General features: G+C 48.4%; 1 protein-coding gene across 11 annotated transcripts in view; it reads left to right on the top strand.

Moving 5' to 3' along the window:
* The window catches only part of LOC116953891 (ryanodine receptor 2-like), a 321,447-nt gene that overhangs the window by 168,319 nt on the left and 127,572 nt on the right, over window positions 1-25,556 (top strand). For all 11 annotated transcript variants that reach the window (XM_076051967.1, XM_032974196.2, XM_032974194.2 and 8 more), the window contains 8 exons: window positions 2,887-2,983; window positions 5,918-6,036; window positions 13,430-13,481; window positions 13,738-13,788; window positions 18,069-18,168; window positions 21,219-21,298; window positions 22,216-22,292; window positions 24,956-25,029. In XM_076051967.1, coding sequence (XP_075908082.1) covers window positions 2,887-2,983; window positions 5,918-6,036; window positions 13,430-13,481; window positions 13,738-13,788; window positions 18,069-18,168; window positions 21,219-21,298; window positions 22,216-22,292; window positions 24,956-25,029 — 650 coding nt within the window. The remainder of the gene's footprint in view (window positions 1-2,886; window positions 2,984-5,917; window positions 6,037-13,429; window positions 13,482-13,737; window positions 13,789-18,068; window positions 18,169-21,218; window positions 21,299-22,215; window positions 22,293-24,955; window positions 25,030-25,556) is intronic.

Here is a 25,556-nt window from a genome sequence, read left to right as displayed (position 1 = left end):
AATAAAAATATTAAACAATAAAATTCTCACGACGTTTCGACTGCAGCACAAGCAATCATCATCAGGTGTGTGGTTTTCACACCTGATGATGATTGCTTGTGTTGCAGTCGAAAGTTCGTGAGAATTTTATTGTTTTATATTTTTATTATTTTATTGTTTTTCTTCCACTTGACTTTACCGAAAGAACCAAGAATATGAATCCCTGGAGTCACGAAAGCTTTAAATCAAAAGTTTTCAGTTTAGTTTAGGCAGTTACTGCTACGTATATTCGTGACATTTCCTCGGCGTAAGAACAGCCGTGTGCTGGGTTATCAACGTAGAGATTAAACCAGCAATTAATTGTTAGGGATGTCACGGGTCATTCGGTAGGACATTTGTTGTTGCGTTATTTCATACGCGTGTACAGACTCAACGCAAGGGGCATAGACGGTGTCTCTCTGATCAAGCGAGTATGGTGCAAAGCTCATGTCCATTGTAAAAAAAAAAATGCCACCCAAAATAAATTCCAAACTCAACGTTAGTAATCTTAATGGCGATCATGGCAATCATTGTCACGTAATTCTGGAACTGTGGTCTTTGGATTTACGGAATGCCACTGCTGACAACTTGATTACCATACTCATTGTGCATTTGACGTTAAATCGAACAAAGTATATTTAGGGGCCTGAGGATTTGCATTTAAAGGGCACTTGCTTAAACGCCTCGGCAACTTAAAGCGCCTTACGTCAAAGTGTAATCTGAGCAGTTCCATTGCCTACTGCAATCTTGCTGCGGGGGACCCCCCCCAGTGGAAGCTGTCCCTGTGTGGCACAAGGTGTACAATGAGCAAAATCTAGTGTGCCCCTCGCATACCGTTCACTCCAAAAAAAATGTAAGTTCGAAATTTAGTAAACATCATTAGGGCTGCCCCTTGCGATGGATACTGTGTTTGAATACATTTGGGCCGAACTGATCATTTCAGTTGGTGGAGGCTATGCTCATTGCTGGACCTCTGTGATTGAGGGAGACGTTTAGAGGACCCTACGGTGCCACCGTGGACACGCATTTGTTACGTTTATATGCCCGGCCGTTTGAGTGTAATCTTAGCGCTGTGAAGCACGCCGCTAACGCTTCCCGGAGCCGTCGCCCCCCCCGAAAAGCGCTAAGCTTGCACGAACGCGGCTTGCAGTGGAATTATACGGTCGCAGGCTCCGTATCATTTTGCGAGCGCGCGTGCGTGTCACGGACAGGGCATATGAACCTAGTGAATGAAAAGACTCGCCGCGGCAAATTGCCTGCCACCCCCCGCGAGGATTCCCCCGGCACAGAAATTATTAACACGATGGCGGTGCTCGGACCGGGTTTTAATCATCGCATCGAACTGACCAATCGGACAAAATGAGCCTCTCAGCTGTTTACTCTTCTTCTTTGACTGCTGCCGATCAACTGTCGAGGAGAAACCAAACCTGGAGTGATTTTCTCTGGACGGACGGGACGGAATAAAAAGGGAGCGCGGGTGGACAATTAGCGCGCACCCTCTGCTTTTTGCCTTCCTCTCTTCCCGCGGCACATTTTGAAATCACGCGTTGACTTAATGTTGAATTGCAGGGGCAAAAGTACACTGGGTGGCCAAGCAATTAGGAACCTCTTGCCTTCCTATAGTTGTGTTCTGTTCAAATGAGCATTGAGGTGCTGCTCATTGCCTATACACAGCCCTGAGCCCGTGGATAAAATTCCACTCTCCATTGGACAACCACTGTTGAATTCTCCACAAAGTGGTACCTATTATAATGACCCCTGGAGGGATGATGGTTGAGTTCAATGCCCAACGAGGATTTAAACTCGCAACCTTCCGATTGCGAGCTGCTCCCTCTACTGCCTAGCAACCGCAGTAACCAATTGCGTTTCTAAACAACAAGAGCAACACTTGACGTCACGAGCCTCAGCTGCATCTAGAATTGGGAAGGCAGCATCTGTGATTGAGAGGGTCATTTTTTTTAATTAGAGGGCTGATTACGGAGGGTCTCTATGGTTTGAAGATAACGGCACTGACGCGGCGCAGATCTCAATCCGACCGCGTCCGTGGAGAGCGCAGCCGTGCGCCGAAGAGACCGATGCAGGACAGGGATAAGACGTTCGTCACCGACGGCTGCGCTCATGGACGGACGTCCTTCTGAAACGATTTTCTTTTCTTTCTGATTACAAATTTCACGCCGTCTAGCTGGGACGTTTCTGACGTGAACAATGTCACCGGCACCTCAATTTGGGAAATGACGACGCTTGTCCATTCGCGGTGATTGTCACAATGATGATTAGTTGCAGACCGTCAATCCACCGCTGGATGAAGGCCTCTCGCTATGTCAGTCATCGGGGTCGTTGGAAAATAACTTCACCGCGCTGGTCGGTGCGGGTTGGTGGAGCGATGGCCGTAGGGCCAGGCCCCGCTCGGCCAATGACGTCGGCCGGGAATCGAACTCAGGTCGCCGGGCTTCACAGCGCAGCACGCTGACCAATGAGCCACCGCTCCTGTCGTTAGGCGGTGGTCAATAATCATTCAAACAAATTTGGCCACCCAGTGTAATGCTTTCGGTGTGATCCGCATCGCTGTGGCCGTGTAAAATTTGAGCTGCGGAGCGGCGCGGAGGGCTCAAATCGGCCTCAGTCAATGTGGAGATGGGGCATCTCCGTTGTACCTGCCGTGACGATTCAACATCGACGTGCCAGGGTTTCGCGGAACCCTCCATGTTCGCTCTCTCTTTCATCTGACCTTTCCTCACCTCTCTCTTTCTCTGACCTCTCCTCGTCTCTCTCTCTTCTCGTCTCTCTCTCTCTCACCGTTTCCTCTTCACCATCCTGCCTTTTTTGTTCTTTCGCTGTACGCCCCCCCCTCCTCTCTCTCTCTCCCAGGCACCGCGCCATTAATCTCTTCCTCGATGCGTATAAGAAACACTGGATAGAGACAGAGGAGAATGCCTATGAGGATAAGCTAATTGATGACATAGCCGTAAGTACCAGATAGGGGCGCCATTGCACTGCACACGCCAGTCAAACGTCAGGGCCGGTCGGTGGGTCGACCTCCGCTCCACGGGAGGTTGCTCCTTCTCCTCTGCTGTTCCCGCTGTCTGGAATGCATTGCCCCCGGTAATGCGCACCACTACTAACTGACCCTCACTTTGTTAAAGTCCAGGATTGAAGCTTTCCCCCTTTGTTGCCCATGGACTGACTGTTGACTTGCAATCCCACGTAACGTTACCGCATCGGTTGCTTTCCCTAACCCCACGCACACTCTCCTTCCCTCGAAATATTTATATTGTTGTTAAAACAAAAACTCCAAAAGAAAAGAAGTCTTCCAAATTCCCTCGCTTGGATCGGTATTATTGCACGGTGTACCAGACGTGGCTCCATTTAGGTAGTAACACAACAGCGATATCCCGAATGTGGTGCATTGCATATTCACACCGTTAATATAGCGCAATGCTATCATTGAGGAGCTGTTTCAACGATGGACATTGTTTTGACGGCTCAGTAGCAACATATTGCAACGCGTTTTTTTCTCGTTTTACCAAACGTGAGGTGATCGAAACTCGGACCCTTTGACGGGCAGCTCACGTGGCCGAGACTTTTTTCGGACGCCGCGGGATCTTTAACGTGCATGGGGACGGGCCGCTGGGGCTCGAACTGCACAATTATGCGACAACGCGACAAAATAATGCCCTGCCGCCCGGCAATGTCACCGCTTTCTAAGCTAGGGGCCGTCGCTGCGTAATTGTCGATCGCTTTCGGTGAGCAGAGTTTACCGATTCATGGCGCTGCCGCTTGCCAAGGAAGCTTGTGGCGGGAAGGATGACTGTCTGGACTCCTGGGGCTAATTCCTTCGTCAAAGTGCTGAGCCATCGTAACGGAGATCCCAGTTCAGGCCCCAGTCACTCACCCGAGATTAATCCAGGTCCTCAAGTGTACCGAGTTGATGGTCCGTCTCAGCTTGGTCACTAATGACTTTGCACGCACGCACACACACACACACAAAAACCCCACCAACATTTTCGAGCAGCAATTGTTGAGGCAAGCAAACTCTGAATAGCGGTTTCGACTTTCTGCGTCTCATCAGCGGTCAGGCTTGCTAAATAAATACTACCGGTTTACCAGATGGTTATTGGCTAGAGCACAATGCAAATAAACAATATGATATTCATCATTATAACACCAATGTTAGAAACACAACCACATCCACAGCATAAAACAAAATCTCAGAGGTTGCACCAGAGATCCCTGATGAGGGTTATGAAATCTTAACGTTTTCGGGAAAAAAAAAAAAATTCTCTCTTCGTCTCTCCCGCTGAGATAATTTTATCACATTTATTGTCATTTAAAGTCTTGCCATTTTGCTTCCGCCTTCTCCACTCGCGCGACAAAGCGCCGGCAAAATCATCGCCTTCTCCCCGTGTGCGGGTTTGCAAGCGTTCCTATAAAAACCAATAGCATGGCCAAGAGCTTCCTGGCTCACACACTCCGCTGCTGCTACTGCTGCGTTCAGTCGCTCTGCATGCATTAACATTTCTCATTAACTTATCCGCGCCTCCCCAACTGCTGTATTTCCATCGCGTAAATGCCTTCAGAAATTTGCGTTTGAATGAGAATTATTTTCCCAGCATCATCTTTCCCCCCCCCCCCACCCACCCAAAAATCCGTCGCTCTTTGTTTTCACTTCTCTGTTCACCCGCTGATTTCCAGTGGCATTAAAATTAAATGCCACACATGCACACTTGCTCTATTCACTCAAAATGTTCCTTTTAAACATTTTATTTTTACATCACGGCTATTGTACGCTCTCATTCGGCCACTGACGCAATTGTGTTTATCTTGAGAGTATTGTGGCGAGGTTATATAATTCCTTGCGATCATTTTCAGAAATCTTGAATGCAATTTAAAGTGTTACGCTCCACCCTAGCTAAGTGTACTTGGCGTGCAATAACCACAAAAAGGCTATTATCTTTCATGTGTCCAATTTAACGCCGTTTAATTTCTCCCCCCTAATTAAGATCGAAAAACGTTCCAACGTTGATGTTCACATTAATTGCCCAAATAAGTTAACTTAATAAAACAAAAAAGCGTGCAAACCTCGTGCGCACAAAGTGGACCCCCCAATCATCATGCGGGACGAAAGACCGGAGACATTGAGCGGCAATGCTTGCCCCTGCATGTGGCAAGAATCAGCGCGTCTCTTGCTTCCTCTTGTCGCCCGCGTGTATTGCGCTCCGTCGATAATGCACACGCGTCATAACCGCCCTTCCTTTTCATGTGACGCACGGCACCGCTGCCTGTCCCTGCGCTGCTGACGCACCCAGCCTTTACGCACGGCCGTGGCCGCAGATCATTCCAAAGACCCTAAATCTGCGCCTTTGTGTCGCATGCATAAATGGAGGAAAATAGAATGTTTGGCCACATCTTTACAACCTGAATTTTGGCGACGCGCTGAAGCAGCTCACTTTGGTGAAGTACATATTTGTTCCATTAAGCCATTTTTTTTACCGTTATGGGCACAATTTCATTCGGCGCAAACACTTTGGCTTCCGAGCGGCGGCGCATGGTCAGTTGTATCCATTAAAAAAAATATCAAAACGTCGCGAGAAAATACAAAAGTAATGTTTGTTGCCACTGGTGCCTGTGTGGACATCCAAATGTTACAACTCTCTATAGAGTCGCCAGTGTAAACAACAATACGGCCAAACATTCGGGCCTTGAGTTGGTGGTCTGGACAAGGCTGAGGGCGTGCCGCATGCAACGTGGTGATCACATGACGCGTGTGCGAGGCATGACGGGAGTTAGGCCTGCACGTGCTCTTTTTGAGCAGCACTCTGCTCTGTGGTCCGTGCTGGTGCATCGCCATGATTTTTCAAGCCACCCCCTGACTCGCGTTTTGCCGAATCGTCGTTTGCAGAAATCCATCGACGACGATGAAGAGGAGAAGGAGTCGGAGGACACAGAGGTGGAGACTCATCCCGATCCTCTCCACCAACTCATCCTCTACTTTAGTCGAACGGCACTGACAGAGAAATCGTGAGTGTCGTCCATTTGCTTCGCTTGTGGCTCACGCTGCGGGTGGGGGGGAGGGTAGGGGTTGCAGCGAAACGTTGGGCATCGTGCCGAACAAAACGCGCTACAACCCTTAAAACACATGGGGGGGGGGAGAGCTGTACAGGGTGGTTCAGATCCCCATCTCGTGATCCCCATTTAATCCCCTAAAACTGAATATGTATTTTTAAGTAAGGTTTATTTAAAACAGAAATGAATATGCAAAGGGGTAAAAGAATGTCAGGGGTCAATTAATTGGGGATCACAAGACATCTGGACCACAATGTATAGCACAGCTGCCAAAACCGACGAGGTAGTAATTGTTGAACCGTACAAGCGTCCTGTTTAAGTTGATCAACATTAAACTTATTTTTTGTAAAAAAAAAAAACAGGCCTGAAGCCTAGTGTAATGAACCATGTTTGTAGCCACCGGTCTTGATAATGTAGCCGCAGCAGTTACATACAGTCCAACGTCATATGTGTCTGACTGGCTGAGGGCTGAGGTGTAGGCGGATATGTGAAAGGCCGGATATGTGAAGGTGTATCGGAAATTACGGTTACGCTCGGCGCAAAAAAAAAGAATATAAAATTACACGTTCTAACCCAAAAAACCCCTGTTATGGATGATATTGGTCGCGAAAGCCTACGTGTGCGTGAACATGTTTTTGGCACGGTTGGCTACGTACGGTGCGAAAGAAGTTCAACATACATACGTACGTAGGTCTTCTTGTATTAAAATGGGCCGGTATACGACGGTGCAGAGTACCGGCTGTTTGTCCGAACGGTTCCTATTCCTCCCGAGCGATGTTTCCGCAGAGAGGGGAACGGTCGTGAACGTGGCCCTGCTGCAGCCTGAATCGGTCTCATAGCGGGGGACAACTGGTGTTGTCTGCATCTCCCTTTTGAAGCCACAGGCCGACGTGGTCCCATATAAAACACACCGGGCGTCTTATTCAAAGTCGGCCGCTGTAACCCGCCGCGGCCTCACCTGGTGATAAATAATGCATTCCTTAATTCAGGATCCAGCGTTAGCGCCGCTGGAAATCAATGGGCGTACGTCTCGTTTTGGCCACATTGGCGGACACGAATTAATTGCCATCGACTCGATTTCAATTTTCAGCGTCCCAGCCCAAATTTTTTTTTTTGTGTCACGGTCACCCGAGTGTTTATAAATCGTTCTTTACGGCTGTGCGGTTAATTATTAAAGCCAACGGTGCAGCCCAGCGATTCCTTGCTCATGCCACCGCTGGCGAAAGGACCTCCACTAGAGAGAGCTGAAAAGAATACTCTTTGCTTCTATTCGGTAAAGTCACGTAGGTAAAAAAAAAAAATCACGACGTTTTTCACCTACGTGACTTTACCGAATAGAACCAAACAGTATGGATCCTTGCAGTTACGAAAGCTTAAAATCTAGAAGAGCTGAAAAGAGTTTCTCTCGAATGGAACTGAATGTATGTTTGCATGCATTATGTTGAACTGCTCTCGCACCCTACGTAGCCAAATGTTCTTATTGAAGGGGCGCGGAATACTTTTCCGCTCTGGTCAGGTGTCTTCAAAGAGGTGGTCGTAACTCATGTTTCCACCCCCCCCCCCCTCCGCACACACACACATGACTTAGTGATGGACTGACTGTGGCATCATAATTTTATGCTGCGAGGTGGACGTGGATTTGAGAAACTCGTCCGTCGTTTCAACGGTCATATAGCCCCAATCAATATATTTAATTGGTAAAAAGGAATTCGTGAAATGAGCCTAATCACCATCAATTGTTAATATTTATCTCGTCCTTGATGTCATCTAGCCCAGGGAGTGCTGCAACTCGTATTTGGAAGCATTGAAGTGGCATTGATCTCCGTTGGCAGCCGTGAGCTCACTGTGACTATTCCACTTTTCGGACTCTGCATGAGACTACCACTTTGAACGTCACACAAAGTGCTGCTTTGTTTGCTAATGAAGTTGATGCATTGGTAGTCTGTGCCCATTGAAGGCCCGAAGCAGAATCTTCCTTTGGGGTGGGGGGGGAGGGGGGTGGGGGGGAGGTTTTGGAGGTTGACCCCCTTTTTGGATATATAAACCCCTGTTGAGTCGTATGTATGTATGTATGTTGAACTTCTTTCGCACCATACGTAGCCAATTGCGCGAATCGGGAAGGACAACAAACTAAACACAAAAAGCAGTTCGAAAGAAATTAGTTTTCAATCTGCATTTAAAAGTGCACAGCTCCCAGTAGGCTTCCTAATATCAGAAGGGAAGAGCGTTCCAGACGGCCGCAGAAGCGCGTCTGAAAGCGCCGCGCGATGCGGTGACCACCGCCGTCTTTGTTCGACGGCCAGGAGCCAAAAAATCACCGCTGTGAGGACGATCGGAGTTCGCGTGATGGTGTGATGCCCATTGACGAGATCAGCAAAGATATTGTGGGTTAAATTGTGTGCAAGCACTTTTGCGTGTCATGAGTGTGACCTTATAGCGAGGAGTTGATGAGGATGTTGCCACTTGGTGCATCAGTGACCAATGTCCGGATTTGCAATCCGGCGGTCACCAGTTCGATTCGATTTCGCAGTTGAAAAGACGGCCACGTTCTACGTATATATATCGGTGTACCACCACATTTATTTGGTTAGCAGGTTATGCGTGGCGGGGTAAAGTGTGGATAATTTTACCCTCTTTCAAGACATCTGGTCAGCGTAGACAAATTGGAAGAAAAAAATCCCCATCTCAGTGGAGGTTCTTCCACCGGTCGCGGCGTGAGCAAGCAATTGCAGTGCTGCGCCTTTAGCTCCACTCTTCCATTTCTGCATTATTTTATTAGTCAACTCCGTCGTAATCTTTGGGGCGAGTGAACTGAGGCCCATAACCCCGCATCGCGCTTTCATATTGCATGGTTAATCCTGGATAATTTCTTCCCCCGTTGTCTTTATTCGTAATGGCCAGGGGATTACGGCTGAAAACGCGATTAGAATACATTTCATAATTAAAATATTGGCCGGATTTGCGGAATCGCTCCTCCATTGTCTCCGTGACATTTTTATGCAGGTAATATCCACCATTCATAGCCAGCCTTAGTGTGTTGGGAGTCTTTTATCTTGCGTATCATTCCGATTAATCCGCTTCGTAAGCCGAAGCCGTACATGTTGCTGTCTATTTGTTTTCACATCATTGAATTGCTTGGTTTAAGCATGGCCATCGCCTCTCCTGCCAGTAGCATCTGGTAACCCAGTAGCTTTTGTTCATCAAGCCTGCCTCCGCTGATGAAACCTATGAGGTTTAAATTTTGACTTAAAACTTTCGCGGCTGCAGGAATTCATATTCTTTGGTTCTCTCGGTAAAGTCACGTAGATAGAAAAAAAAGTTAATAAAATAAAAATAAAAACTACGACGTTTCGATCACAACATAAGCGATCATCTTCAGGGGAAAAAAATGATCCTCCCCCTTTTTCCTCCTGAAGACAATCGCTTGTGTTGTGATCGAAATGCCGTAGTTTTTATTTTATTTACTTTTATTATTATTATTATTTCTATCTACGTGACTTTACCGAAAGAACCAAAGAATACCTATGAGGTTTGCTTGCTTATACACATTCTGGTGGCTATTATTGGTCTGGGCAGCCAATAGGCCGGATGATTAAAATCAATTTTATTATAAATGTGGAGATGCAGGATGGAGTACTGCTGAAGCGTGCTTGAACCAATAACGTTCCACAACGACGCACGATACACCACCTCTGCGAAGCACAGAGGGCCGGAGTTTGATGGGAAAGCTCACAGACGCGCGTACTAAATTAGGCTGGCACTGGCGTACACGCACGAACGCCGATTGAGCGGCGCGTATAAAGTTATTCTCATTAGCCCTACCAATAGCTCCGCATAATTTATATAAAAAAAATGTATTTTGTTCATCACGTGTAAATGTCTTGTCAATTTTACGATATACCACACGCTGCGTGTCCAAGGAGCCACGGCGATGTAGCGGCCGCCAGTTTGGTTCGATCTCCCGGCTCGGCGGCCGCAATGACGGCGCAAGTTTCTGCCTCGCGCAGCGGCGTGAATGGTTTCAACACGGGCAGTCGACTGGCACGTCGAGTCCGGTGGGGGTAAGGTGTGGGTGATCCCACCTTCGTCCAAGACATCTGCCCGGTGTGGAGGGGTAGGTCAGCGGTCCTCAAGAGCAGTGCGGCGCAAAGGGTGTGCCCCGGCAAAGTCCCGTGTGGCGATTTTTCGGAAGCGACACCTGGATGAGAAATGATAGCTCGACGAAGCGGCTTTATCATCACGTGGAAATGTACGGCAGCGGCTAAATGCTCTAAACGCGTGACGTTGATTCTAAACGTGGAGGGGAAAAACCGGAGGACCCGGAGAAAAGTCCACGCGACCACGGGGAGAACGTGCAGATTCCAAATGTACAGCAGGTGTCAGGGTCGGAATAGAACCCACGACCTCCTGTAAACCAGGCACTTACACGCCTGCGCAAGAGAAATGCTTTGCCCAAAATACACTACGGTCCCAGAGTTGTGGGTTCAATTCCCAGCCATGACACGTACACGTCCAGTGGCAGTTTGTGTTTCGAGCACTATCCGAAGCCCCTCTCCAAGGGTGACTTGGCCTATCGTATGTGTCCTTGATGCAGCGACTTGATGAGCATCTGCACTGGGGAGGACAGGCGGTTGAGATGACGCAGGTGGTGATGTAAAAATTATATCACCCTCCACTGCAGACGTTAATTGTCTCCGAAACGTAACACTTTGGTGTTACGTTTCGGAGACAATTAAAAAATGTGCTAATTACCCGACTGGCCACGTGAATCAGACTTTGTTATTTCAGCTGGCAAAGCCCATTGAGCTTTGCCAGCCCCGGACCGCCAGCAGCGGTGGCAGTTAAAGGACATTTCAGTTGCATAGGGTTACACAGAGATCCATCGAATTTCACAGAGACCCATAGAGTTGCATAGAGACCCACGGTCAACAGCCCAAGACCGCCAGCAGTGGTGGCAGTAACAGGACATTGCAAGGTGGAGGGACCGTGCAAACTAACAAGAGCATGAAAAACAAATTGCACAAAACCCACGCCACATCTTCCTGCAAACAGGACGAACAAAAAAGAAACAGAGCATACAATTAGGGAAAAAAGTATTTGATTCCCTGTTGATTTTGTACGTTTGCCCACTGACAAAGAAATGATCAGTCTATAATTGTAATGCTAGGTTTATTTGAATAGTGAGAGACAGAATAACAACAAAAAAATCCAGAAAAACGCATGTCAAAAATGTTATAAATTGATTTGCATTTTAATGAGGGAAATAAGTATTTGACCCCCTCTCAATCAGAAAGATTTCTGGCTCCCAGGTGTCTTTTATACAGGTTACGAGCTGAGATTATGAGCACACTCTTAAAGGGAGTGCTCCTGTCCACAGAAGCAATCAATCAATCAGATTCCAAACTCTCCACCATGGCCAAGACCAAAGAGCTCTCTAAGGATGCCAGGGACAAGATTGTAGACCTACACAAGGCTGGAATGGGCTACAAGACCATTGCCAAGCAGCTTGGTGAGAAGATGACAACTGTTGGTGTGATTATTCGCAAATGGATGAAACACAAAAGAACTGTCAATCTCCCTCGGCCTTGGGCTCCATGCAAGATCTCACCTCGTGGAGTTGCAATGATCATGAGAACGGTGAGGAATCAGCCCAGAACTACACGGGAGGATCTTATCAATGATCTCAAGGCAGCTGGGACCATAGTCACTAAGAAATCAATTGGTAACACACTACGTCGTGAAGGACTGAAATATTGCAGCGCCCGCAAGGTCCCCCTGCTCAAGAAGCACATATACATGCCCGTCTGAAGTTTGCCAATGAACATCTGAATGATTCAGAGGACAGCTGGGTGAAAGTGTTGTGGTCAGATGAGACGAAAATGGAGCTCTTTGGCATCAACTCAACTCGCCGTGTTTGGAGGAGGAGGAATGCTCCCTATGACCCCAAGAACACCATCCCCACCGTCAAACATGGAGGTCGAAATATTATGCTTTGGGGGTGTTTTTCTGCTGAGGGGACAGGACAACTTTTCCGCATCAAAGGGACGATGGACGGGGCCATGTACCGTCAAATCTTGGGTGAGAACCTCCTTCCCTCAGCCAGGGCATTGAAAATGGGTCGTGGATGGGTATTCCAGCATGACAATGACCCAAAACACACGGCCAAGGCAACAAAGGAGTGGCTCAAGAAGAAGCACATTAAGGTCCTGGAGTGGCCTAGCCAGTCTCCAGACCTTAATCCCATAGAAAATCTGTGGAGGGAGCTGAAGGTTCGTGTTGCCAAACGTCAGCCTCGAAACCTTAATGACTTGGAGAAGATCTGCAAAGAGGAGTGGGACAAAATCCCTCCTGAGATGTGTGCAAACCTGGTGGCCAACTACAAGAAACGTCTGACCTCTGTGATTGCCAACAAGGGTTTTGCCACCAAGTACTATGTCATGTTTTGCAGAGGGGTCAAATACTTATTTCCCTCATTAAAATGCAAATCAATTTATAACATTTTTGACATACGTTTTTCTGGATTTTGTCGTTGTTATTCTGTCTCTAACTGTTCCAATAAACATACCATTAAAATTATAGACTGATCATTTCTTTGTCAGTGGGCAAACGTACAAAATCAGCAGGGGATCAAATACTTTTTTCCCTCACTGTATGTGCAAATCAAAAAGCAAGTAAAAAAAGTATGTCACAGACTTATACAAATAAACCCATAGTAGAGGTTTTTGGGTTAGATCGTGTAATTATACGTCAATATGTAGTTACATCCGCCACCACCCGACGCAGCCAATTAGTAAGGTTTTGTCACGTAAACAAAACATGCCAATCCGTTACTGGTATATACGCCCTCAGGATCATGTATCTCCTGTGTGATGAATCAATGTTAGTAGGTGCTCATAAGGTGCACCTACCGTCACAATCTTAATGGCTTGAGGGGGCTCTTGGGGCCGTATTCGTGACGCGGCTCAGGCTTGGCTCTGGCTCAAGTTAAGCGCACGGCTCGAAGCCGTGCGCTTAACTTGAGCCGGGCTGCGAGCACGGCACCAGCCATGCTGAGGAGTCCCGTGTGGTCAAGACTGAGCCAGGCCGTGGGTCTAAGTCGCTCGCTCGCTCGCTCGCTCGCGTCCGCATCTTTGGTAGCGACCGAGTGGCTTCAAGACTGATGCCGTGCGGCGACTGAGAACACGGCCACAAGAATGGGACGTGGGGCCCGAGGAGCCACCAACAATGTGGCCCCCGTCGGCTTTTTTTGTGTCGCGTGTGAGACTCGCCGACGCTGCGCGCCGAGAGTTGATTCCATTGAGATTTGTGTCGAGATGTTTCCCTCTTGTTTTTGTTGTTGTTGCACTAGGAAACTGGAGGAGGATTTCTTGTACATGGCCTACGCCGACATAATGGCCAAGGTAAACACGCGTTCCGCTCCATTTCTATTTATATTGTTTTACGAATACGTTCGTTGAATTAATCACGTTCCACGTTATTCTGCGTTTCATAGCTTCATAGCTCTCGATTTAAAATGACGTGTTCAGTGCTTTCTCGGAGGATCGCATTTGAAGTGATCGGGCTGATGAGGAGGGGGGGGGGTGGGATAGCCTCTGCGCTGGGCGGCTCCTCGCGAGTGGAGTCCGTGACTCGCCCTGCCCTGTGGTTGCCTTGCAGAGCTGCCACGCCGGCATTGACGAGGAGGAGGAAGACTCGGCCACCTTTGAGGTCGGTGTGGGACCCTGGGAGCCCCCCCTTCCCCCCCCCCCACCGGGTGCCCCCCCCCCCGGGAACGCTCCCCTCCCCCCCCACTGGGTGCTCCCCCCCCGGGAACGCTCCCCCCCCCCACCGGGTGCCCCCCCCTCTGGGTGCCCCCCCGAAACCCCCCCTCCCAGGAGCCCGCCCCCCCCCCCCCCATCTGGGAGCCCCTCCCTGAGAGTGCTCTAACCCTCCCGGAGCCCCCCCTCCTGCCCTCCCCCCCTTCCACCGTGGTCACTGCACATGAGGCCTCCAGGCCACGGCACCCTCGGCCAAATTATCCCCCAGAGAGCATTAGCGCTCAGAAATAGCAAGCTCGCTTGACGCGGTTATTTTACAACCGAAATTGACTGTTTGAAGAAACCGTTTAAAAGTATATATAAAAAAAAACATAAACACGTGGAAGTCATTTCCTTCAAGTTCCCCCCTCTGCCCCCGCTGATTCACTTCGATTTTGAGAGAATCGAATCAAATGCCCTATTGGCCTCAGAGTTCAAGCTGCCTGATCTGGCAGAAGGAAGGAAGCGATGCTGGTCGTGGTATCGGTACGTTTGCCACAGTGGGTTGCTGTGGAGGAATACGTGGAAAAGTAAACATAAGCAGACCTCTCTTTCGTGTCTCTACATATAAATAATACGATGTATCTTCAGCCAATGGCCTTTAGGTTTTCCAGACCTATTTGCATCTTTCTTGAAACAACCAAACTCCGAATTGGTTTTTGACCTTGAGGGTCTCATCAGCAGCAGAGTAAATTTACTTTTAAACAAATGCTGCTGGTTTGAAAGCACGAATCCTTTATTCTTTGCTTCTTTCGATAGAGTCACGTAAAAAAAAGAGAATCAAATAACGACGACATGAATCCTTTGTTCACCCTGTCCTTCAGCTGTGCCCGATATCTTTCCGCCATGTAGTTACTTTTTCTAAAGCGTAAAATAACCGTGACGAGAGTGTGCGCTACTGAAGGGCAGCTTTGCTTGCTAAGTGCGAGTCGATTTAAAATGCGGTGCTGTGAAATTAAATAAGTAAAATCAATGTTTTATTGTTGTTCAATTGTAACACCGTATACTTGACCTTGAGCTGCACAAATACGTTCACGTTAATAATAATCAATTCATCATATTTTGCTAAGATCTTCCACTCGTTCAATCATGCATTCGTTTAAAAGCAGTCGCTTTTGTTCAACCTTGCATAGTTAAATTGCGGTTTATTCATCAGCCATGGCAATCCACTGCTGGATGAAGGGCTCCTCAATGTGCTGTCCATCGCTCACGATTCCCGATTTGATCGCTCGGCATCCTTGTTGCCTGCGTACGCTCAGCCGCGTTCCCAGATGCACGCCATTCCTTGGCTGTCACTCTGTTGTTATTATCCTTGCCCACGTGTCATACTTTCCTTTTTTTGCATTGTAAACCACCGTCAACAAACCGCGTTCACTACTTTATCTCTGACAACGTCAACAGTGCTGTTTGTTGCTGCCCACTTGACGTTGCGGGCCTGTGCTCAACGACTGTGCTGAAACTAAATCCCTTTGCCGACGGATCGTTTATTTTTCACTTGTTCACTTGCGTCTGTAGCTCATCGACGTCCCACCCCCGGCTCATTCACGCGAGTGCCAGTGTGAAATCTTGACGCGTTCCGTCGTGCGTTTGCTAAGGTCCTTTCCTGGACCCGGTGTGTTCGCTCGTTGTGCCACATACTTTCACTTTACTCGTGAATGCCAGTGCAAGGATCTATAATTCATTTCTCCATCTCGGTTTCAAATGGGCCTCGACCGATGAGGTTAATTTACGTAAATCAGTGGCCTTTATTTGACCGGGTGAGGCCCCTTCGAGGATTCATGATCTCTATTATGAGAAAATCCTGTCAGGTGACTCAACGATTAAGAGAGCGAGCGGGCGGCTCTTAATCGGAAGGTCGCGAGGTTCAAATCCTGGCTGGGGGCTGACTCGGCGCATCATTGCCGCCAGGGTCAATGAAACGAGTTTTTTTTTTTCCCAATGGATACAGCAAATTACTTTTGTGTTGCTCGTTTATCTCGAGCCCAACGCCGCGGCCTTCGTCACCGAATTTCTCCCGCGATTTCCCCCAAATTGTTTCCAATTGAAAGCGCGCCAACGCGCGAGGGCCACGTGCACCCCGAGGTGCAATTATCGAAGGCGTGACTGGGGGTCACGAATTACGAAACAAAGATCCCGGCGACAGAAGGCTGCGTGCGGTGGGTGAGACCGTGGGATGATGCTGAAAACTTGGTGAAGCCTTCGTCCGGCATCGGCTGATGTTGAGCGTCGGCCTTTGGTGAACTTTTAAAAAAAATATATTTAAAAAAAAACAACGGGCCGTTTTGGTAGGGGCCCATCCCACACAGCGTCCCCGTCGCTCGTGGAGCTCGGGGACTCTTGAGCTGATGCCGAGAGACCAAAGCCGGGCAGCTTGCTGGGCTCGAGACCTGGTCTGCTTTGCCGGCGGTTTGTGGAAATGAAGCACAGAGTGGAAAGTTGTTGTAATCCACCGCGAAAACAATCAATGCGAATGAACAAATAACAGACTTCCTGCTCGCAGTAAATCCAGCGCAGAGGCAGTAATCCCCCATCTAATGTGACGCCAGATGGCATTTTTGCGAATTTATAGCGAGCAATAAAGCCTTTGATCTGACAAACTTTTTCGTCAAAGTGCTATCCCTGTGGGAAATGGAAACCACTTTATCTTAATGTCTTATCCTGTAGTATTTTAGAAATATATGTCTCACTTAATGTATTCAAAATGTCTCTTTCGTTTTTTGCGAGGTAAAAAAAAAAACTCATAACGTTTCGAATTACATTTCCTTAGCTGTTCCCAGTCAAAAAAATAAAGTGTATCCAAATGGTTTATCACCTGATTAGAAAGAAAGACTTAGTATCCTGTTATTTGATTAAATATATGTCACACACTTGTTATCTTTATATTCTGCCCAAGGAAAACATTATGCAGGAGAGCTAATTTAATGTCATTGAATGAGGCAAGCTGGCTTGGTACTCTGGTTCCTACGATACCGGCACGAGATTGTTTTTTGCGTAGTGTGTGAATGTTGCGAGCCTTCATGGGTGCTCGGTCAGAGCGCTTGCCTCAGCAGTCTGCGCAAAGCAGTGCCGCAGATCTCTCTCTCTTTATTTTCTCTCTCGCTCTGGAGCGGTGGCACAGTAGTTGGTCGCGGTTAGTGGCCTGCGCCAAGAGCCCAACAACCTGGGATCCACTCCTTGCGAGGGCTAGCACAAGTGGTCAATTGTTAAAAACCAGCCCTGCAAACCATATTGATTTTAAATGTAATATCACCTCTACTCAAGGGGGTGTCACAACATTGAACGCAACATTGTACAGCTTTCCCACCTGACGATGGACGTTTGTGTTGCGCCCCGAAACGTCGTGATTTATTTTATTTTATGCCCACGTGACTTTACGGAAAATAACCAACGAGTCACGAAAGCCTCAAATCAAGATTGTACACTCACGTAAAACGCAAAGACAAGAAAATACCGCTGAAGCAAACGCCACGAGAAAGTAGTGAGTGTTGCACTCCCTCTCATAAGCACGCCGAGGCTCGCCGCGTGCCAGATGCCCGCCGGCAAAGGCACTCCAGATCCTTGGGGCAGCGCTCGAGAAGGCCCGACCCCCCCCAGCGTCGAGCACAAGGTCCGACGCCGGGAGAGGAGTAGTAGAAGGGTCCTGCTCTGAAGTTGCGTGGAGTGTAAACGCCAGTCGTGGGGCAGATCAGTCGGGCCCGCAGGTACATACATTGGACCACGTTGGAGCTTTATAGACCAGAATGGTTAACTTATACTGGATGCGACAGCTTAGGGGCCATCTATTTAGTACGTACGTATGGAGCGGGGTAACCCAAATGGGTTCGCTTGTGTATGGGGGGTCCACTGACAATGTGCGTACGCATAGGAAACGGGGGGGGGGGGGGGGGAGGGTGAAGCCTCGATAATAATTTGTCTACATTGGCCTTCAAATGAGTTAGATAGTCCGGCGGTGAACTATCTGTTTGCTTAAACACGTTAATATTATTAATCCTTGATCGTTTCTGCGTGGATTAAATATCGGCCGTTCTATAGGATTTGGGGGGGGGGGTGCGTACACGGAGGGGGGGAGGGGTCAAGTTTTGACAGATTTTTGTGTACGTACTGAATGGGATGACCCCTTAGTGGAAGCCTCGTCCAGGTAAACGGCCCTATGAGCTCCACATTTGCGTCTCTCATTTTGTCGCGGTGCAGGAAAAGGAGATGGAGAAGCAGAAGCTGCAGTACCAGCAGTCTCGGCTGCACGAGAGGGGGGCGGCTGAGATGGTGCTGCAGATGCTGGGAGCCAGCAAAGGTTTGCCCCCCACCCCTCTACACCCACCAATCTCTCGTTCCTTATCCTCCACCGACCGAAGCAACAACAGCCAGCCCTTCCCGATGACACGCAGAATGAATCGTCGTGGGGAGGGGGGGGGGCGGGGGGAAATGGAATCATATTTTTCTCAAATCAAGAGAAGGTTTGCTCCGACTTGTTATTCATTTTGAAAATGTATTTTTTAACAACACCGTGCGCAGGGAAGAGCAGAGGCAAACGGTGCACAACGCCAACGCGACCGGGGTAGACTCGTGACCACTCTAGGCGCCACCTCGCTGTGGTCTCTGAGAGAAGGGAAAACAGAAGGGCAATAGAGCAGGGGAAGGGAGCGATTAGGAAGAATATGAAGGTAGGGAGAAGAGCAAGAGTCAGGAGCAGAAGAGAAAAATGGCACGCTGTGAGCACACAGAGGATGGGTCATCAGGAGGAGGCCTGATCTCCCCCCCCCCTTACCGTCAGCAAACTCTGCGGCAGAGCCACCATTATTTCATTATTCAACTTTATTTCTGCGGCTTCCCAAGAGCTCGTGTGGCCTATTGCTCCAGCGTGGAATTGCTACACAATGCAACTGAGTGCTCCATCAATCTGCAGTGTGGCCCATTAAGAACCTTGCCTGCAGACTTCCACAGTCTGTGATCCAAGGGCTGGCAGGGGGTGGGAGAGGGGGGGGGGGGTTGGAGTGAGTGGAAATTGGGGGGGGGGGGGGGGCGGCGTCTTTGCGGGGACGTGCTTATGCATTTCCGACAAGGCTTTAACCACGTAGCCCCGGTGACGCTTGCGGCTAAATCGAAGATGCGGTTTGGTGCGAATTTGCAGCGGCTTTTGGCTGCTGCCATCGAAGAAAGGCGGTCACGGCATCGCACGCCTTCAGATGCGCTTCCGCGGCCGTCTGGAATGCTCTACCTTCCGATATTAGGGAGTCACTGGAGTTAGGCACTTTTAAGTCATCTAGATTGACAAACTAATTTCGTGTTTAGTTTGTTGTCCTTCCCCAACACCTCCGATTAGCGCGGTTGGCTATGTACGGCGCTAAAGAAGTTCAACATACACCACTTACGTACAGGCCACCGGTGTGAGAACGAATATCTGTGGCCCAGACAGTCACCCGCCGTAGTTCAGACTCGAAATGTATCTACAATCGACTCTGGGTGACTCGGTTATAAATCAACGCGCTCCCGTTAAAAGTTCAGAGTTCTTTAAGTAAATGCTAAGTCGTCGCGCTGAAAGCGCCCGCTCTTGCCGTGAGGCGGATCTCTAAAAGAGAGCCCCGACAAAGGGGATTTGACCTTCTCTCTTCGACGCTGAGCAGACCACGCCTGGCCTGCCGGTCGACCAACGGCATTGAACCTATCTATGCCGCCGGGTGGACGCAGGCAGAGAGGGGAGGGGGAGGGGCAGATTCAAGAAACTCGCACCGTCGTTTCAACCGCAGCCGCGCCGGGAGGTCGAGTCGAACCGGCGACCTCCGGAGCTGACCGTTACACCGCAACAGCTCCACGATGTGCCGCTTGCGTGTGATGTGTTTCCTGACCGCTGAGCCGGCACTCAGCGGTGGGGTCCCGCGATCGAATGTGGGTTTCAGCCGCCCGTGAGTAAACCCGTGACCTCTCGGCGAGTCCATGGGCAAGGACAAACATTGGTTCCACGTGGGAAGGCAAGCAGCAGTTGTAGCCGTGCTCATGTATTTACATGACCAATGAGAGTGAGTTTACTTGGATAACCCCCGCTCGTTTGAAATTGTGCTCGCACAGTTCACCGCTGTTGGAAAAAATAAGGACATTGGTCTGGGCTCTGTGGCCTACGGGTCCATGTGAGTTGATAAGTCTCTGGTGTGGTGGTCGTGCATGACCGCACGAAAAATGCCCCCCCCCCCCCCCCCCCCGTCACATGAAATACATTTTTGACTTAAATTTATTAATTTTAGCAAAATTCCAGCTCGAAGAGTATCACACATAAAGACACCCCCCCCATAGCATTAACAGGCTGCTGTTGACTATCACGCCCAACCGCCTATGTCTCCCTAGTGGTGATGTTTACAAACCATACCAGGTGCTCGTTTGAGGCTTAGTCGATTTCGGGGGAGACCCAGGACCGGAACGGATGATTATCACCGAAATTGGCCGAGAGTGAGAATCGAACTCGGGTCGACGGGTCCATAGTGGAGTGCGCTAACCGCTGCACTACCCGCTCCCCACGCACACACATCCCATGCAAATATGGTCCAATAAAATAATAGCACCTCCCCGGCTGCCACTGGCGACGTCTTGATGAGCGAAGTTTTACCGATAGGTGTCTCCCGTGGCCGCGAATGACGCAAATCGGTCAAACGCACAGAACGCGTTGGCGTTGCCGAACGTGACGGCTCTGGTCATGTCAGGTGCTTGCCAGAGAGTGCGTGGGTGAGCGAGCGAGTTCGTGAGCGTGCTTGGTGAAACGATTGATTGGGCGAGTGAGCGAGCGAGTAGGCGAGCGTGCTTGGTGAAGCGATTGCTTGGACGAGTGAGCAAGCGAGTAGGCGAGATGGTTTAAGGTGTTTCCTTCGCAGAAGAGGCTCAGTCCATGTGTTGATGGGAAAATATTTGGCGATGCTGCTTGCTTGCATTGGCGGTGGTTGCATGAAACACAAATAGCAAACGCTCATCAATAACAATAAGAAGGCTGCATTGAGACAAGGACATAATTGGGTGACGTTTTTGAGCAGCATGCAGAGAGAGACAGAGGCCGGTACCCCTACCTTACCTCGCTATTTTTGCTACCTCTCTTGGCCTCACTATTTCTCAATGAAAGGCATTTTTTTGGGGACAAAATTTCGTCAAGGGGAGAGGGGGGCACGGGGGTGTGGGGATGGAGAGGAGGTAAATTCGAAGCTAAATCTTAACTCTCTTCTGCCGAGTTGGTTTGCGTTTCGAGCGACATCCCGCGGACGCTGCGCATCTGCCAACACGCATTAGTTTTCCCCAGTTGTAAAAAAAGAAATAAAACGTTTTGATCTCATCTGTGTTTCAATAAAATATTCCCGTGTGCCGCAGGCGTGAAAAGCCCCATGGTTCGGTCGACGCTGAAGCTTGGGATTGCCGTACTGAATGGTGGCAACTGCACCGTACAGAACGTGAGTGAATTTCGCGCTCCATTCAATGTCATCAGCTTACTCCGCTTCTGTCACGATTCACGGTGGGGTTTGCTTTGGGCCGCATCATCGATTACTACGTTTTGGCATTGTACGGTGCGAAAGAAGTCCACCATATGCATACATACGTGTTGCTGCGATGTCATTTGGTTTTTCCTGTCAACCTCCGATTGCTCGGCTATCTACGCGAGAGGTTAGCTTTTTTTGCCGGGCGTAATCTTGAGTGAAACCGCGGGTAAGATTGTCAAAATTCCACTTGATTTTCAGCATCCCTCGAGTATTTTTGCTTACAATCCCAATTGAGTCGGCATATTTTGCCCACGATGTGACAACTTGATTTGATTGGCTCTGTCGAGTGGCGGAGGACAATAGTTCAACACATTTGACGTTATATCACCGCACTCTAACCCGCCACCCCTAAAAGAATCATGCTTTGCTGAGCCGGTGGGTGGGAAAGTCCCCTCCCCGCGCTGCGTGTGGAGCAGAGGTCACTTGAAGGGACCTCTAGAGGGTAGCTCTTCCGCGCCCGCTTCCGCGGACTGATCCGAATTGATGCTTCGTTTTTGTGACGTGACGCGGGGGATGGCCACAGTCGCGGTGAAACCGCGGATTTTATTTCATCTGGGAAAACAAAACGAGGGGGGAGTAAAAATGAAAAGCAGTGCCGTTCCCGAATTGCTGTGCTTCCCTCTCGCGAACGCTCCCACGGGGCCAATTCGAATCGGCCAAGCTTTGCGTGACGTTATCTGCCCCGAAAAGTTGCCGCTTTTTTTTTTGGGGAGTTGCCTTTCGAAATCGTGTCGTCCCGTCGTTGGCTAACTTGATTTTGTCAAAGGATTTATTCTACGTCGGTTTTCACCCTTTGTACTATTGACACAGCGATGATCTTGTTGTCGTAGAAAATGCTGGACTATCTCAAGGACAAGAAGGACAGCACATTTTTCCAAAGCGTTGCGGGACTCATGCAGATATGCAGGTGAAGACCATCCCACGGCCATGTCAACAGTTTATATGGAGGCTATAAAACGTAACATTATGCAAGCCATGAAAGACAATTTTCAAATGTCACCCCTGTATTCTCACAAATCAAGTGTCGAGCCTAATGGCACATTGCAGAGATTCCGCGTGTGACAAGGGGGATCTGCGGCGCAGTGCTGAGCACACTGGGCAATGAACCCAATGACCCGAGTTTTGATTCTTAGCCATGGCTAACATCATGCTGGTTATTAACTGGCATTGACCAGCATGGTGAAGTATGGTTAAGCAACACCCAGTGAATTGCACGGTGTGGAGTAGGCACTCATGCAGCAATTAATTGACAGCATTTAAATTTTTTTTATATAGCTGAAAGCATACATTTTCATTTTTTCTGGCAAGTGTGGCAAGTTAAAATCCCAGTCGGTCGTCTACTCATTCCATCAGCCCATTGGTATAATTAAAATAGAATAGAGAGGTGAGCCTCGGTCATTTCCTGGCGATACTTGCCACTGCTATGGTAACATGCAATATACACCACTGGATGTAGCCACCCCCCACCCCCCTAAACGTTGACCCGACGCAAGGAGCCCCAGCCCAGTGCTCGTTTGAGGTGGAATCGACGCACCCCAAAAAGAGCCAGTCGGTGGCAACCTCGACGAACGCTCTTATGCATATGGAGATGAAACACATCCCAGCCGGGCCGACTGGCCGCCTCTGCTGGACCCCGAGTCACACGGCGTCGAACGCGGAGCGCGCGAGGCTGGCAGGCGTTGCCCGAATGCAACGCCGGGGAAATTGCTGCCCCCTGATTGATGTGGCCGTGTAAGTGCCTCCCTCCCCCGCGATAAAACAAAATGTTCCCGTCGAAATGAAACGTTAATTTGGAATGTGAACAGAAACGTTGATTGTTCACTCTCAGCAGCTTCTGGTCTAAAAAGGGGGATGTGGTCGGCTGTCCCGTTTTGGACCACAAGATTAAATGTCTTCGCAATGATTTTTTTTTGCGTCCTTTTAGTTGACGTCACACAAATGACCCACAGTAATAAGTTTCGCGACGCGTGCATGCTGTTATTACTATTCGACGCGGAGATCCGCAGTTCATTGCTACCGATGTATGGGCCCGGCTGCCATACCAGTGAATGTAAACGTATTATACAAAAAACTACCAACAATTTAATATTATTGTGCGAAGACTTGCAATGCAATAATTCATCTGCCGGCGCAAGCAATCATGTAAATACATATATTTTTTACATTGTGTCATTCGAGAAAATATATGTTTATTTTAATATTATTTTCTTATGGATATACAGTCATGCAAATAAATTGCAAAACATATCAAATGTTCACATATTATTATATAAAGACCTGCAATGTAATTTTTCGACCTCTTGGACCAAGCAGTCATATGTAAATGACTTAGCTTAATGTGATATTATTACGTTGATGGTGTTTTTATCCGTAATATATTATGGGTGGTGCTGAGGTTAGCGTGTTGGACTTCATGTCGGCAAGGTTGCAAGTTGAAATCGCAGTCGGGCATCAACTCAGCCCATCAGCCATTCGGGGTCGATACAATTAGTACCAGTTTGTGAGAAGTCAGCCTTGGCTACCGTGCGTTTGATGCAGTGGTCCTTGTCATCGGAATGTAGAGTTCCCACCGCAGGCTCAGCGTCGCAAACAGAGACGAGGGTTTAACTCCCGTCGACAGTAAATACATTCAGCCTCAGGTAATATAATTATTTTATAATCACAGTTGCTGAGCAGAGGCCCAAAGTGGTAATGCGGCCAGCAACTAACAGCGCGAGCAGAGTGGTGCAGCAGCAGCAGCAGATGAGAGTTTGGAAGAAAAAAACGTGTTGCAAGGAAGCAGTAAATACCCAAGTGAAACACGCAACAAAGAACTTGCACAAAGTGAAATGACGACGGATATTGACGCCGTCGCCTGACGAAGCTGGTTGTGATTACTGGCGGAAACGTCGTACTCAGATTGTAAATGTTGTGGCTTTGTTCTCCAACACACCGTTGTGGCTGTACCAGTGACGAATTGGCACGTTCTGTTTACGTGTCACACCTTACTAATTGGCTGTGTTAAACTGATGTGGTGTTTGGTTATCCGTCGTAATAATACGCTTTTAATAGTTTAACACGTAATAGGCTTTCGCGAACAATATCATCCATAATACAGGTTATTTTTTTGGGTTAGATAGCGTGTATATATAAATGTGTCGTTAAACCCGCCACCACCCGACACAAACCTTAGCAATTGGCTGTCAGGTGGTAGCGGGTTTCACGACACATTTATAAATTTACGTGATCTCTCTTTGGTTCTTTCGGTAAAGTCACGTAGAAAGAACAAATACATTAAATAATAGCACACGACGTTTCGCTTGCAACACAAGCAATCATCATCAGGTGCAAATGAAAGATTAAACAAACCTAGTAAACTTAGAAATATAATGCAATACAACACAGAGAGTCGGCTAACATAACAGTCAACATCCCACCTGGTTGATTACGTTCTTCTTACGTGATCTCACGCAAAAAAAACCCCTGTATTATGGATGCTTTTAAGAATGTAATAATAACACAATCAGTAATATCGTGTTCCACTCTTTTCCCCTTCTGCGAAACCAATGTGCCCCTCTCCCAACGATGCAGCGTTCTGGATCTGAATGCTTTTGAGCGGCAGAACAAAGCGGAGGGGCTAGGTATGGTAACGGAGGAAGGATCAGGTGGGTAGCGCTCTCCACTCCGCACTCCTAAACGTTCAAACGTCTCTCTCCTCGCCTGTTCTCTTTCACCCCCCTCCCGTGTCATTTTAATAATTGCCTACTTTTATTCTCTTCTTCCCCACCCTCGCCCTTCCCCCTTTGAAGTATGATTTTTAAATTAACGTCGCCCGTGTCTGCTAATGTGCAAGTTAATTGCGCGCGCGTGCAGGTAGACGTTTTATGTTTCCTCCACTCCGCCTCCCACCCCGGTTCTCGTAGCGTTGTGCCGGTTGTTTGTGGTGTTGAAGGAAGCCAGACAGTTCGATTCGTAGGCCCACCTTCTGTGATTTGGCCGAAAGACCGGAGTACGTTTAACATTCAGAGATTTCAAATTAATGAAAATTATACATTTTATATATATTTGTATTATTTTTTGTACTTATATAAAATGGATTATTTTTCTTAATTTGTACCTATGTAAAAATGTATTTTTATTAATTTGTAACTATCTACGTCACTTTACCGAAAGACCCAAAGAATATGAATTC

This window comes from Petromyzon marinus, chromosome 53 (genome assembly GCF_048934315.1).
Source record: "Petromyzon marinus isolate PM22_M1 ecotype Great Lakes invasive population chromosome 53, UKy_Petmar_22M1.pri1.0, whole genome shotgun sequence".
Lineage (NCBI taxonomy): Eukaryota > Metazoa > Chordata > Hyperoartia > Petromyzontiformes > Petromyzontidae > Petromyzon > Petromyzon marinus.
This window is presented reverse-complemented; position numbering and strand designations above follow the sequence as displayed.